Source organism: Haemorhous mexicanus, chromosome 11 (assembly GCF_027477595.1).
Source record: "Haemorhous mexicanus isolate bHaeMex1 chromosome 11, bHaeMex1.pri, whole genome shotgun sequence".
Taxonomy (NCBI): domain Eukaryota; kingdom Metazoa; phylum Chordata; class Aves; order Passeriformes; family Fringillidae; genus Haemorhous; species Haemorhous mexicanus.
This window is the reverse complement of record NC_082351.1, coordinates 7,213,468-7,227,231: the sequence shown is the minus strand read 5'-3', so window position 1 is coordinate 7,227,231 and position 13,764 is coordinate 7,213,468. Positions and strand designations below refer to the sequence as shown.

The window sequence follows — 13,764 nt, the reverse complement described above, 5'->3', positions numbered from 1 at the left end:
TTTGTGCCTCCTTACCTTTCTGCTCACCAGTGTGTTGCTTCTGCCCCAGGAACTCCTTTGTCTCCTCCCAGCCCATCTCTCTGCACTCATCCATAGTTTGCAAAGGAGAGGAGTGCAGAGACCCAGACAGAAATATCCCAACATCACACTAGCCCACTGCTGCTTCTGGCAGGTCCCACTGGCTCCTGCTCAGCATCCCACTGGCTCAGCATGGTTGTTTCTGGTCCAGGATCTCTGTCCTGTGCTCTGATGGCCAGTACCACCACGATCCTGGTGAGCACAGTGCTTTTCCTCCTGTCTTCTCCATCCTTCATGCAGAAGTCCCTGGGAGATGCACCTTGAAGGCTCTTTAGGACTTGTCCCAACCCTCTCCTCACCCAGACAGCATCACCTCCCTGCCTGTGAGGGGATGGAGGGAGCATGGGGGAAGCCCAAGGAGCAGAGCAGTGGCCCTGCCCTGACACAACATAGCTCATTCCCACTCTGGGATGGCCACTTCCCACAAAGCCAGTCCTAATTACAGCATGGCCTCACACACAGGGGAGCACAGCCTCACCTCTGGGCCTCACCCCTTCCCCTGCCACTCACTCTCACCAGGATCCTGACACCAGCTCTGGCCAGCACTGCTCCATTAGCTCACTCTGAAAAAGGCTTAATAGAAAATCTGCTCAATTATTTAGCAAGCAGACAAACAGAGGGATGATACTGCCTGAAGACAGCCAGGGTCTGTGGTGTGGATTCAGCCCAGCTCCTGGCTCAGCCTGGCAGATTTCCTCTCCTCCCTGCTCAGTCATTAAGGCTGCAGAAGGGAGCAAAGGGACATCCCTGCCCATGGCCCTGCCAGCCCCTGACACTCCCCAGTGTTGCCCAACAGCTCTCAGAGCTGAGGAGGAGGCACTCACCATGAGCAGCACCAGCCCATCCTGCCTGAGCCAGCAAGGAAATGCACCTCTGCTCCCTCAAAAGCACAGCCTGCTCCATCCAGGGACCACGGGGAATGATGGATCTCTCCCCACAGCCCAGCCTGGGCAATGCTCCCTTTCCTTGTGCTTAATGGCTCTGCTTGATGCCAGGAGTCCACAGCAAGAGGACTCAATGCCTGGATGAGTGTCCTGTGCTGGGAAAAGAGAAGCTGAGGCATCTGATTGCAGCCTGAGAACACAATTGGATGAGTTGGCAGGGCCCTGGCTCTTACTTATATAATTAACTTCCCCACTGCAATGTTCTTGTCCCATAAATGGGACTTCCTTCACCACCAGATGAGTCCATTCCCTCTGTCCCAGATGTTTGTAGCACCTTCCAACCAAGTGCCTGGCACAATGTCTGCTTACTGGGTTAGAGGCAACCAGAAAATGCACAGCCAAGGCAAGGAAGTCTCCCAAGGTCCTGTCCCTGCCCTCATTCTCTGGGGCACAGCCTCCTCACAGGGAACCAGTCAGGGTCACCCTGTCCCTGGTAATTCCCACAGGGATGTTCCTACATGCAAATGTGGGTTGGAAAATCTCTTTGTTAATGCTTTCTCTCAGTCTGGGAGTTATCAAATGGGACCTGGAAGAGATTTCTACCAGCTTGCAGCACTGCCCAGGCAGAGTGCTTCTGGGGAAGGACAAAAGCCTGTCCTATTATCCTGCTTGCTGCACTGAGAAAGGAAAAAGGAAAGCTGCCTACAGATGAGTTCATGTAAATGGGACTGCTCTGGAGAGGCTGGTTACATACAGGACCCTTTAAATTACTTCAGCCATGGCAATCATCTCCCATGAGAACGTGAAGAGGAAGGTTTGAATTCTCCTGTTCCATTCCTCTAACTCATGCACCTGGATACAGATGTTTCCCACTGCTGTGCTCTGGGCTAGCCATCATGGAAAGGCACCACCTCCCTGGGTTTTGGGTGATTGCTAGCCCAGGTAGCTATCTGCTACCCCAGCTGCACCTCTCAGGTTTCAGCACCTTGTGGTGATGGTGCCTTGGACAGAGGATGAAACCACGGCTGAGCCCTCAAGGAATACAAAGGCAGCAGAAAAGCCTCAGTCTTTGGTTTTCTCCATCCCATCCCTGTTTGCCATTTCCCAGTGTGGCTGCACAGAGCAGAACAGCTCTGTAAGTGGAGTGCAACACCCAGTCCTCAATTCAGAGTGCTGCCAAGAGCGTGGGGGCTCAGTGCTCCCTTGCCCATGGCACTCTGCCCGTGGGGGCTCAGTGCTCCCTTGCCCATGGCACTCTGCCCGTGGGGGCTCAGTGCTCCCTTGCCCATGGCACTCTGCCTGTGATCTCTGCCTGGTCTCTGCCATCCCCTCTGCTCAGGCAGTAGTAGAGGTCTCCACACTGCCTGCCTTGGTTCTTTTGTCTTGATTGACCTCAGTGGCTCCCCTGCAATATTTGCTTGCCTTTTATAGATCACTGACATACCAAACCTCAGGTTTAGTGCATGGCTTTGCAAAATCACATAGAAGAATTTTGCTTTATGGATATTTTTCCCTGGGCTTCCTCCTGTTCCACCTTCTGCTTCTCCTGCTCAGTCAGGTCCACCTTAAGGACACGATGCTTTTCACACATCATTCCACTATTTTGCATTTATTTCTCCTTTCCAGTGCTCAGGGAAGTGACTACAAAGCCCTTGAACATCAGAGACTTGCCAGTTCCCTCGAGCACAGTGTCTCTGGTTTGTGATGGTGCAGCCCAAGGCATGAAGGATGCTGTTGGCACACAGGGGACAGTGCCACTTGGTGATGACACTGGCTGCCTGGAATTCAAAAACCCAAAGCACAACAGGCTTTTCAGGGAAAGAATAGAGTCTGGAAGCTTTCTGTCTCTTCAAAACTCCCTGCAAGCTAAGAAGGATGTGACTGATATCCCACTACCATCTTCCCAGTGCTCTTTGGAGTTTGATAAACTGAGGGACAACCCTTCCCCTTCCCCATTTTGACCTGACAAGTGACCTGGCCTGGGACACATGTTCAATGGAGAGACAGGCAGGGAAGGACTTCTCATCCTGGCATGCAGGGAAGGGTTTTATCACATCCCCCTTCCCTTCAGGAAGAAGTGTCTAGTTGTGGCAGCAAATTCACAACATTTGCCCTCTCCACAGAGCAAGGTTCTGAGGGCATGCAAAATCCACCTCTGTTCACAGCCCAGAAAGGCCACTGATCAATGACCTTGTGCCCAGGTTTTGACACTGTCACACTTGGGGCTGTAAGACTGGTGCAGCAGCCACAGGAGGCAGGTTATAATTAGATATATTTGTGTACATCTTTGAGTCCTTGAGAGAAGAAGCTGAAAGACTGGCTGCAGGGCTGAGCTGCTCAGCCAGATGGGACTCTGCTCTCTGCAAAGCCAGACACTATTGTGCTCTCCATACATGAAAACAAGCAGCATGTGCAGCACAGACAGAAGAGCCCCATCTACAGCAGCCTACAGCAAACAGTGACCAGGCAAGACACCTGCAAATGACACTGGGAGACAGCAAGGGCAGGGCTGCAGTGTCTGAATAAGTCTATTTGCAGGACTCAGTACAAGCAGACACAGGCACATAAATGATAAGGTCAGCTCTGGCTTTGTCCAGCCACAACACCCTCCTAGTGCTGCCTCTCTGAATAACTGGCTACTGTAAAGACAAGATTTGTTTCATCTTAAAATCAGCATCACCCAAGTGCCTGGAGAAGACTCGTCTCACCTTTGTGGCACACATCTGGGCGGGCAGCCAGAGAGCTCTGCACACATTCTGATGCCTTCCTAGGAGGGCCCAGGGTGAAGGGGCTCCAATGAGCTTCCTTCCAGGGATCACTGTGTGCTGCAGCACTTTGATGTGTCACCACATCAGCACAGCTCCCACACAGTGTCACACGCAGCACCCACATCTTCCACCAGCAGCTGTCCCGTCACACAGAGCCAGCCCCATCCCAAGGAGGAAGGTGCACATGTGCTGCCAGTACAGCATCTCACAGCCACCTCTTACAAGGGTTTTCCATCACAGCCACCTCTCACAAGGGTTTTCTACCACCACAGGAAGGGGCTTTGCAAGACAGCAGTAGCACTGGGATGCAGCTGCTACAGGGAATGTGGCTCTTTGGATCTGCCTGATCCACACCATCAGCTTCACCTCACTTTAGTCTCCACACCCCATGCTGCTCCTGCAACACCTCCCTTGTCCCACTGCAGCACCCAGAGCAGTGCCACACACAGAGACCCTGTGCTTTGGAAGGCAAAAGCAACTCACCCCTGAACATCAGTGTCCACCAGCAGCCGGACCAGGATCCCTGTCACAGCCACAAGGATTGGGTAGTGGTCCACGCTCTCCAGCCCTGTGGAAGCAAAAGGGAAAGGTAAGAGCTTCTGCCACTGTGTGACAGGCAGAGCAGGGCAGCTCTGAGGTCTGATCCCATGGAGCTCTGCTCTAACCTTCAGTCCAAGGCACCCCTCCCATCCCAAGGGCACACTCCCAGCGTTTCCCATGGAGAAGGACACAGTGCACTCACCCGGCAGACGGAGGTTGACCACTCTGTCAAACAAGTTCCTTTCAGCTGTCACACGGTTCAGCACCTGGTTCAAGAGCTGTGCAGGGAAAAGCAGAGAGGGTTTGTATGTTCTGGATAGGCCTTCCTGTGAGCAGCATCCAAAGAGATTTGGGGCAGCATGTTCCAAAGTTTGGACTCAGTGCCTGAGAGACAGAGGATGCACAGAGGGAGGCTCATAGCACACACCTAGCTTGGCCCTGGCATGGAAGGAGTGGTAGCACATCACAGTGGTTGTACCAAATCAAAACCTCCCAGAGAAGAGTCAGTCTGAGGTCAAGACACCTGAATGTGAGCACCTCCCACCTAAATCTGAATTCCCACCTGCAGAAGCCAAGCTACTGCAGAGAAAAGCTCCTGGCAAGCAGAAGCTACAGTCCCCAGGACAGCCAGAACCTGTGAAGAGTGAGCTGGCAGCTGTGGGCAAAAGCAGTGTCAGCAGGGCAAAGCACAGTCCAGGTCCTGCCCTGCCCTGCCTGGAGCTGGCAGCAGGATGGACCTTCCAGCTCAGAAGCACGGGGTGAGTGCAGAGATGGAATCAGCTGTGATCACACTTAATTAGCCACCATCAGCTCTCACCCAAACCCCCAGTGGGACAAGTAGGGACTGTTCCAGGCTTGACACAACTGCTGCGAGCTGAGCTCCATCTCTCAAATGCAAAATCCTTCTTCCTGCTGCCCCAATGCACAACAGCAGAACACTGCACCCCTCCGTGGGCCTGGTCAGTGCTGGGGCATGGCTTCATAACAGCAACAGGTAGCAAGGAGGAAGCTGCAGCACTTCACTCTCTGCTGCACATTCCCCAGCTTGCCAAAGCCACCTGCTAAGGGCCCCTCACTTTCCTCCTCACTCAGCTGAGCACTTCCCTCATGATTATGCTACCAGACAGACCCTGCTACCTCTTGCTCTGTTTCACCTGCTCAGATACCTGAGCCCAAAGTATGAACCTTTGTGGTACTGCTAAGGTACATCCAACTGCTCTGCACCAATCCAGCGTGTACAAGACCAGGCTGCCCTCAGGGCTTTCCAGGATTGCTCACCCTTTAGAAAATAAATGAATTTACTGGAGCCTAAGGGGTGCTGTGAATTGGAATGGGACTGTCCCAGTCATTGTGGCAGGAAAGTGGAGACATTTAGTACCAAATTCTAGGACTGAGGGATAAAGGACCAAGATGCCTGCCCAAACACTGGAGTGTGTGCCCTGTGAAACCAGCTACACTCTCCACAGCTCCTTACCCAGAAATATCACACCTTCTCTCCACATTTCATGGCACTGCTTGTCACAGGAGAATTCAGCATTTACTGGCCCCTCATAAGGAAGATTTAAGCAGCTGTCACCCTCCCTCCCAGCAGAGGTAGAAATCAGCTGTGACCAGAGCAGTTGCAAAGGAGGGGAGCAGTTGATAGGCAGAGATTTTAGGGAGCACCACCTGTTCTGCAGCACCTCTAAGTACTACAGCATTTGCAACAGGAGCCCCTGGTTCACCACACATCCACAGAGAGGGCAGAGGGGTCCCCATGCCCCTCCAGATGCTGCTTCTTCTCACAAGAGGGTACCTGGGCGAGCCTCCGGAGCAGCAGCTCCGAGGAGGGGCGGTTCCAGTCGAGGAAGATCTCAGGTGCCAGCGTGACGGTCATTTCCAGCACCCTGAGCAGGCTCACCGACAGGTCAAAGCAGGTGGCACACACCTTCAGCTGCCGGCTGTCCACAAAGTTCCTCTCCAGGCGCTCTGCTGCCTGCTGGATCTGCCAAGCAATGGCGACAGCTTAAAAAGGAGCCACTTCCCAAAGGAGGGCTGTGACCCCCAGCCCAGTGAGCTGTGCCTTGAGCCCCTGTGTGTGCAGGACACAGCACCCATGGAGTGCTGCACCCCACAGCCCTGGTGCACACCCACCTCCTGAATCATGCCAATGAACTCGGAGAAGGCCCAGTTCAGCTGGTTCAGGACGCTGTTGAGGAAGCTGGGGGCCAGGTCGCGGTCGCTGCGCAGCAGCTCTGCCATGTGCCGCTGCAGCAAGGTGGAGGGACACGGCTCTGAAACCAGACAGCGACAGCTTCAGTGGCCTGGTCCCATGGCAGCCACGGGTGAGGGGCAAGGGCAGGCTGAGAGACCAGTCCTGGGCTTGGGAAATGTTGGCTTGTGCCTTACAGTAAGCAGAGATGGCAGGACACTGGGAGCTGGCACGAGGACTATTCTGAGCGGTGATCATGCCTGTTGGGCCTCCCAGCACTTCTTTCCAATGCCAGCCTGAATTAGCCAGGGAAGAGCCCTCTGTGCTTGCTGCTGCCCACGTGCACAGGAGCACTGCCCTGCAGCTCAGCATCCCTCTGGCTCAGCTCAGCATTAATTGCTCCTGATACCAGTGTGGCAGCAGCTGCCCAGAGCCAGCACAGCCACCCTGGCCTCACATGGCCATGCCTGTCTGTCTGTGTGTGGGGAGGAAGGTAACCAGTAAATCCCACTCCTGAGAGGCTTCTGTATGGAGCTGAGGCTGGTTCTGCCCTTAGCAGGCTCAAGCACAGCTGCCCATACTCCCCAGAGAGGTTCAGCCCGAGCACAGACACATCCCCTTGGTTTTGTGGCATCTCATTCCTGGACTTCCTCACTATCAAGACCACAGAGGAGGTGAGGCCCAGCAGCTGGGAAGCACAGTCAGGGCTGTGTGGGACCCATGGATGGGCAGGGAGAAGAAGGGAGCACAAATGGGACAGATGCTGCTCACCAGCAGAAGGACCCACTGTCAGCAAGGGGCTCACAGAACATTCAATACTACAAGGGAAGGGTAGTGGAGTTCAGCCCAAAACTCAGGGCTTGGAAAGAGAAACAAGCAGATTTACCAACTATAGGGAAAAACCCCAATCTAACTACATTTTCCTCTACTAGAAGCTATTAGAAACAGCAGGTGGGAACCCTGGCAGCACCAGGACTGCCATGCCCAGAGGAACAAGCTCTGTTGTGACTGCAGAAGCTCTCTGGGGTTGCAGCCTTCTTGAAGGGCCAGCGTGGCAAAGCAAACACAGGACAACTTCCATCACATCCACAGGGATCAAGAAGCAAGGCATAACTACAGGCAGATTGCTAGCTGGGGTTAGCAAAGCCAGGGAGGGATGACAGGAGACTGTCATCTGAAATGGAAACAGGACGAATTATTCTGTGAATACCCACTAGCAAGTGCAATGAACTTCTGTTATTATGGAGGACACTCACTGAATCTCACAGTGCATAATAACCCCAAGCAGACCAGTGGCCCAGCTTTGATCCTGCCTAAAAGCTCATTTTTGGGAGGGATTTCATCACAACAAATGTCTTTGATGTCCTGCTCCCACCCACATGTACTTTCCCAGCCTTTGGCTACACGTGGCTCAGGGACTGGCCAAGCCAGACATCCCTTTTACATATTTATTGGTCCTCTGGGGATTTCTTGCCTAGAGTCCTCTGAAACTGTGTAAGCCTTTAGCATTAAACATGTCCCAGAGCAACATTCCACAGTTCAGCTGTGTGTAGCAGGAGAAATTCAGACTGGAGCTTGGCTCCTACTTGCTTTATTTGTTAACATTTATTCTCTGTAACCCCTTCCTTCTGGTGGTAGAGACAGCAAGATGCTCCTCTCCAGTCACCTCCTCCAGCTAGCTGTGATTCCACACCTTCATGACAGTCCTTTAAACAGGATCAGCCCCAGCCAGAGCAGTTTCTCCCACTGAAACTGTCCCATCTTTGTCCCTTTTGCCACACCTCCCTGAAGCCCAACACCTCTCCCAGGTTTTCTTTGGAGAGGTGCAATCAGAAGCACACACAGCATCCAAACCACAAGCACGTGGCAGATTTGCACAAAGGCATAATATGGTTTTGGTTTTGTTCTGCTTTGCTTTCCTCATAATTCATGTTGTGTAATTTGTCCCTTGACTGAACATCAAGCTGCTCTTCTCTAAAAGATTACAATGGGTTGTCAGTTTCAGGGTAACTCTCAGGAACAGGTCCTGAGGCATAAGAGGAGAAGCCCAGGAGTCCATGCTGGGGCATACCTTGACTCCTCTGTCAGTGATGGGTGAAGGGGCACAGCACACTCTTACTCCACCACTCTACACTTGGTGATGTTGAATTCTATCCATGTTTTCTCTCCCAGTCATTCAGAATTGAAAGGTCTTCTTGCAGGGTTAAGTTTTTACTGCCCTCTTTTCCCCAGCCTCCCTTCAGCATGTAAAAACTACTTTTTGTTAAAATTGCTAACGTGTTAGTCCCTTTCCAGCCTTCAAGTACCAAAGCAGTTCTAGGCAGAGATCACCACTCCTCATGGAAGAACTCTGCATGTTGCCCTGCTGGTCTGCTGCCAAAGCCTCTTTTACTAACACTGCACGTCAGGACAGATCCCAGGATGAGCTGCCCAGCCAAAGCCTACCTCATTTGAAGGCAGCTTTGGTTTTCTGAAGGATGGTCCCACACTTGTAATGACTTGCTTTATCCTGATTTTTAGTCAATGACTATTTCCTTACAGGTTTTTTTAAATGAGTGGTGTGATTCTGCAATTCTGGGTTCTTAAATACTTTTCCTGGTGCTGGCAGACTGTGCCAGACATAAGAGCATTGAAAACTGGTGCCTTTTGTCAAACCTCTCCACAGGTAATAGGTTTATTGAAGGTTTTAAACCTAACACCAGGAAACAATTATTTCCTTGGCTTTTGTTGATCCCAAGAGGATTCTGAATGCAAAGATGCTAAGATCACTGCTACTCTTTGAAAGCAACACAAAGATCAAGCCCTGGAATACAGCACAAACAGCTTCATTTCTTGCCCAAGTTCCCAGAAGAGGTAATTATTACTGGTATGCAAAACCCAGTCCTGGTGCTGTGTCCATCTTTATTTGCAATATGTTCATCTTTGCTGGGACATTCCCACCCACCTGAGTTACCACTGCCCTCCTGGGCAATGCCACATCCCTCATGTGCCACTGCAGGCAGGGATGTCATTTCACAGGGAGCCTGTGGATGCTCAGTGATGGGGAAACTATCTTGATCCTGGCACTAGAAAGTCATCAATGCTTCAAAATTTGTATCTCCCTAATACAAAAGCCACTCAATCATGGCTTAGCCTTCATTATGGCAGATAAACATCAGTCATTGGAACAGAAATTGGCAGTTTTTCAAGGCCAGAAATTTTGACCTCAATACATTTAATGTGGGCAATAGAGCGTGGAACCAAGGGGTTGCAGATATATCTGATGTTTCCACAACAGAAACTTCCCTGCAAAAATATAAACAGAATAGAGGAAAAGAAAATCTAGGTAGGGGAAACAGTGAATTAAAATACAGAGCTCTTTAAGAAGATTATGAGGGAGCCAGAAACCCCAGTCCTCCAGCAAGCACCTGGGTTAAAAGGTCACTGAGAGCATGATGAAGCAAAGACGTAAGTTAAAACATAGGAGATAAAGTGAACATAATCAAACATAGGAAATGGTAGGCAAAAGCAAGGGGAAAAGGGTAATAGATGGAGAAGACATAAAAAACATCCTTGACTGACCATGGTAATGTAAAGTTTTTTCAACTATAAGAAAAAAATAGAGCAGAATTATTTAATAGAAGTAGTAATGGCAGAAAGTGTAACAGTAGCAGAAACCCATTATTAGAAAGAGTTAAAAATTAATAAAGCAGGCAAAGTGGAAGCCTTCAATAAGTGCTCCTACCAGATAATGGTAAAGAAGCAGTCACGTACTTCCATCACAGGAAGGTAATTATGTACATTTATAGTTTGCTAATGACCCAGCAAGATTTCTAACAGAGCTAATTGTGAAACCTCTCAGTCAGCAGCCCGAGGGGGTCTCTGGACACAGCAGCATTTTCAGTAGAGCTTGAGCACAGAAGAGGAAAGCCCCAGATGGACCAGGTTCAGAAGCAAAGCAGCTCCACCCAACGGCAATGGGAGATTTTGAAAGGCTCCAGATGTATCTGTGAGCCCACGTCAGTGCCTGTTCAGAGATGCATTGAGAGAGGGGCAAAGGGGAGGCTGCAGGGCGAGGCAAAGCAAAGCAGGCAGCACCTGGGGGATGAGACATCCATGAGGTTGGGTGTGAGGCATCAGGATGGCCCAGGGCTCCTGGGATCCTGTGTGCCTCCAAAGCAAAGACCTGGCAAACCAGCTAATGTGAGTTTTGGCTCCATGACCAGCACATCAGGGAAGGTTCCCACCTGCATGGCACCAAAACCTCTGGGGCTGCTAAAAACACGGCAAGGGTGAACACCCCACAGGGCTCACAGAAAAGCAAAACCCCTTCCTGAGTAAGAAAGGGAGGCCATGCATTTTTCACCACTGAAAAGGACCAAGAAATGAGTTTACCCTGGTACACAAGTGCTTCTGAAGAATAAAATGCTGTAAAGCAGAGAAAGGCAGGGCAGCAGCAGTGGAAGGCAGAAGGTGAGGTTAGGTAGGGGAAATGGCTTCAAACAGAGAGAGCAGGTTTAGATTAGATATCAGGAAAAAATTCTTTACTGTGAGGGTGGTGAGGGCCTGACACAGGCTACTCCAAGAAGTTATGGACACCCCATCCCTGGAAGTGTTTACACCCAGGTTGGACAGGGCTTGGAGCAACCTGGTCAAGTAGAAAGTGTCCCTGCTCATGGCAGGGGGTTGGAACAAGAATGAGCTTTAAGGTTACTTCCAATCCAAACCATTCTATGACTCCCATCAGGAATCATAAGCTATGGGTTTATTTCTGAGGGTGAGCAATCACCATCAGAAGGGCTTGGACAGTTTACCTACTACCAGCTGATGCTTTTGGTGTTGTCAGATCAAGGTGGGATCTCCTCCTAAAAGTCCTCTTCAGCTTAGGAAATTTGCTGGACTTGGGAAAGGGACATGAGTGAACTCTCTGGCCTGTGCTGCACAACATCTCAGCTCAATGATCTCATGGTCCCACCCTCCCTCCCTTCCTCCACCTGAGGGCTTCATGGGCAGAAGGCCTGGGGCAGAGCAGCTCGGTGATACAATCTGAAGCCACCCTGCAGCTCTTGCTTTTCCAAGCCAGGCTGGGCCCAGCATGGAGCTCCCACTGTGTGTGCCAGGACAGCACCTGGCCTTACCTACACGTCATGGTGAAAGCAAAACAAGTCCCTGCAGCACCTGTGTGTGCCAGGACAGCACCTGGCCTTGCCTACACATCATGGTGAAAGCAAAACAAGTCCCTGCAGCACCACTGAGCACAACTACCCCTGTCTGCTCTCAGGAGCCAAACAGGCAGAGCTCTGCTTGCATGAGAGCTGGTCAGTGCCAGTGGAGCTAAGGAATGACTCTAGGAACAAGCAGGGACTCAGATGGGCTTTCTGAGCCTCTGCCCCCTTGGGCTAAGCCAGACAGCACCCACTGCTGGCCCTCAGTGAGCACGGGCAAGAGGCAGCAGAGCAGACCAAGCAGTCTGTGCTCTGGGTGTTTCATGGGTGTTGTGAGGCAGCCTGGCAAACCTCCCCCACCTGTGCAGTCTTCCAAGGAAGCATCCCAAAAACAGGACAAGGCTGGAGCAATAGAGAAGAGGCATTTGCCCACACTCCCTTCAGACTGGCCTGCAGCAGCAGACCCAGACAAACAGGGATTTCCTCAGCTCAGCAGTTTGTCCCATTGACTCTGCCAGTGCTCAAATTGCAATAAGGTGAAGACTGATGGGTGTGAAGGGGAAGGGGGAGGTGTCATCTACTCCTCCTTCCCTGGGCAGCATCTCAAGGACAGCTCCGAGTCCCCTGTCCCTCTTCAATTAAATCAGCATTCATTATTGATTTGGTTGAGCCTTAAAATAGCTCTCCCAAGAGTAAGTCCCCAGTAGGGAGCAGGGCCACTCTGGGCTCAGGCTCAGACTGTGTGGAGCCACACGATGTGTGGAGCAAGGCCCGGAGAGCTGAGCAGCTCTGCTGCTGCCCCAGAGCTCCCCAGGATGGGCTGAGCCCAGTTACCACCCCACAGGACAGGTGACAGCCACTCAGTGCCTGGGTTGTGCAGTAGGAGAGCGAGGGACAGCCATGAGATCCCTCCTCCATGTGTGCCAGGGCTTCTCCATCTCATCTAAGGATGAGAGGAGCCCCTCTAGCAGGGCTCTGACCCCAGAGGTAACCCTGGTAAAACAGCTGCAAGAGCAGGTCCATGATGCAGCCTCAGAGGCTGACACATGGGCACAGCCCCCTTGGCTTCTCCCAGGGATGGAACTGAGGAAAACAATCACTTGTGAAGCTCTCAGCCTACAAAGAAGGGTCTCTCTAGGCAGAAGAGGGGAAGCAGGGAGCTCTCTAAAGCTACTCCACCAGACAAGAGAAAGTCACACAACAAACTTACTCTGGAAACTAGCAACAGAGAGATCCCCTGGGCACCATGGGCAGGAGAGAGAAAAAGAACAAGAGTTCTGTTAGAACAGACAGGCAGCTCCCTGGACAGGGCTCAGCATACACCTCCATGTGCCACCTGTCCTCTGTCCCCCATTCCTGAGCAGCTCTCCAGGAACAAAATCTGGCACAAAGCCTTTTCCACAGCAGAGGGGCATCAGGAATGTATCCACACAAGCCCAGAACCTGTGAGGGTAAAGCTGGGGACATGTTCTTCAGTTCAAGAAAGGCAACTTCTCCCCATATATTTCTCACCCACGACAGAGCTGAGAAACTCCTCAGCTCAGTGACAGTGCTGAGAAGCAAACTGCAGTGCCCAAGGCAGGACAGGCCCTGCCAGGCCCTGAGAGATGCCAGGATAAAACACTCCCTGACTGCAAACTCACATGGTGCCCTGTCTCCTTGGGCACCCACTCCCTCTCACAGGGCACCTGCTGCTTGGCAAACATGGCAGCTCTTCCCCACAGCAGCTGTTCACTGTGCACATGGCAGAGCTTTCTCTCAAGCTAAAACTCTGGTAAGGATGCAGTCCTGGGCCTCTCTCCTCTCCTTTGGAAGGCAGAATCCCTACTTACAATGGATGTAACTCATCATTTGGCATGCCCAAATCACCAGTAGAGAGGCTGGGGATGGCCAGGCTGTGAAAACCAGGCCTGGATATTTGACCAGGGACACCCTACTTTGGCAACTATCCCAACAGCTGGCCTGGCCCACAGGGAAAGCTGCTAAGGAAGAGGCTGGAACTCCCTCAGCACCCATCACAGCCCTGAGTGCCAATCCCTGCCCCACTCACTCTGCAGGCTGGGGAGGCTGGCATCCTCAGGCTTGGTTTTCAGCAGGTGTGGGAGCCGTGTGTATCTGTACCCAAAGCCGCAGCCCTGGCAAAAGAGGTAAGGAAAGAT

At 51.8% G+C, this 13,764-nt stretch overlaps 1 protein-coding gene across 3 annotated transcripts in view; it reads right to left on the bottom strand.

The window, feature by feature from the left end:
- The window catches only part of RNF123 (ring finger protein 123), a 47,877-nt gene that overhangs the window by 8,468 nt on the left and 25,645 nt on the right, over positions 1-13,764 (bottom strand). For all 3 annotated transcript variants that reach the window (XM_059856191.1, XM_059856193.1, XM_059856192.1), the window contains exons 31-35: positions 13,656-13,740; positions 6,404-6,543; positions 6,066-6,254; positions 4,473-4,548; positions 4,214-4,298 (exon numbers count right to left, since the gene is read on the bottom strand). In XM_059856191.1, the coding sequence (XP_059712174.1) occupies positions 4,214-4,298; positions 4,473-4,548; positions 6,066-6,254; positions 6,404-6,543; positions 13,656-13,740 (575 nt within the window). The remainder of the gene's footprint in view (positions 1-4,213; positions 4,299-4,472; positions 4,549-6,065; positions 6,255-6,403; positions 6,544-13,655; positions 13,741-13,764) is intronic.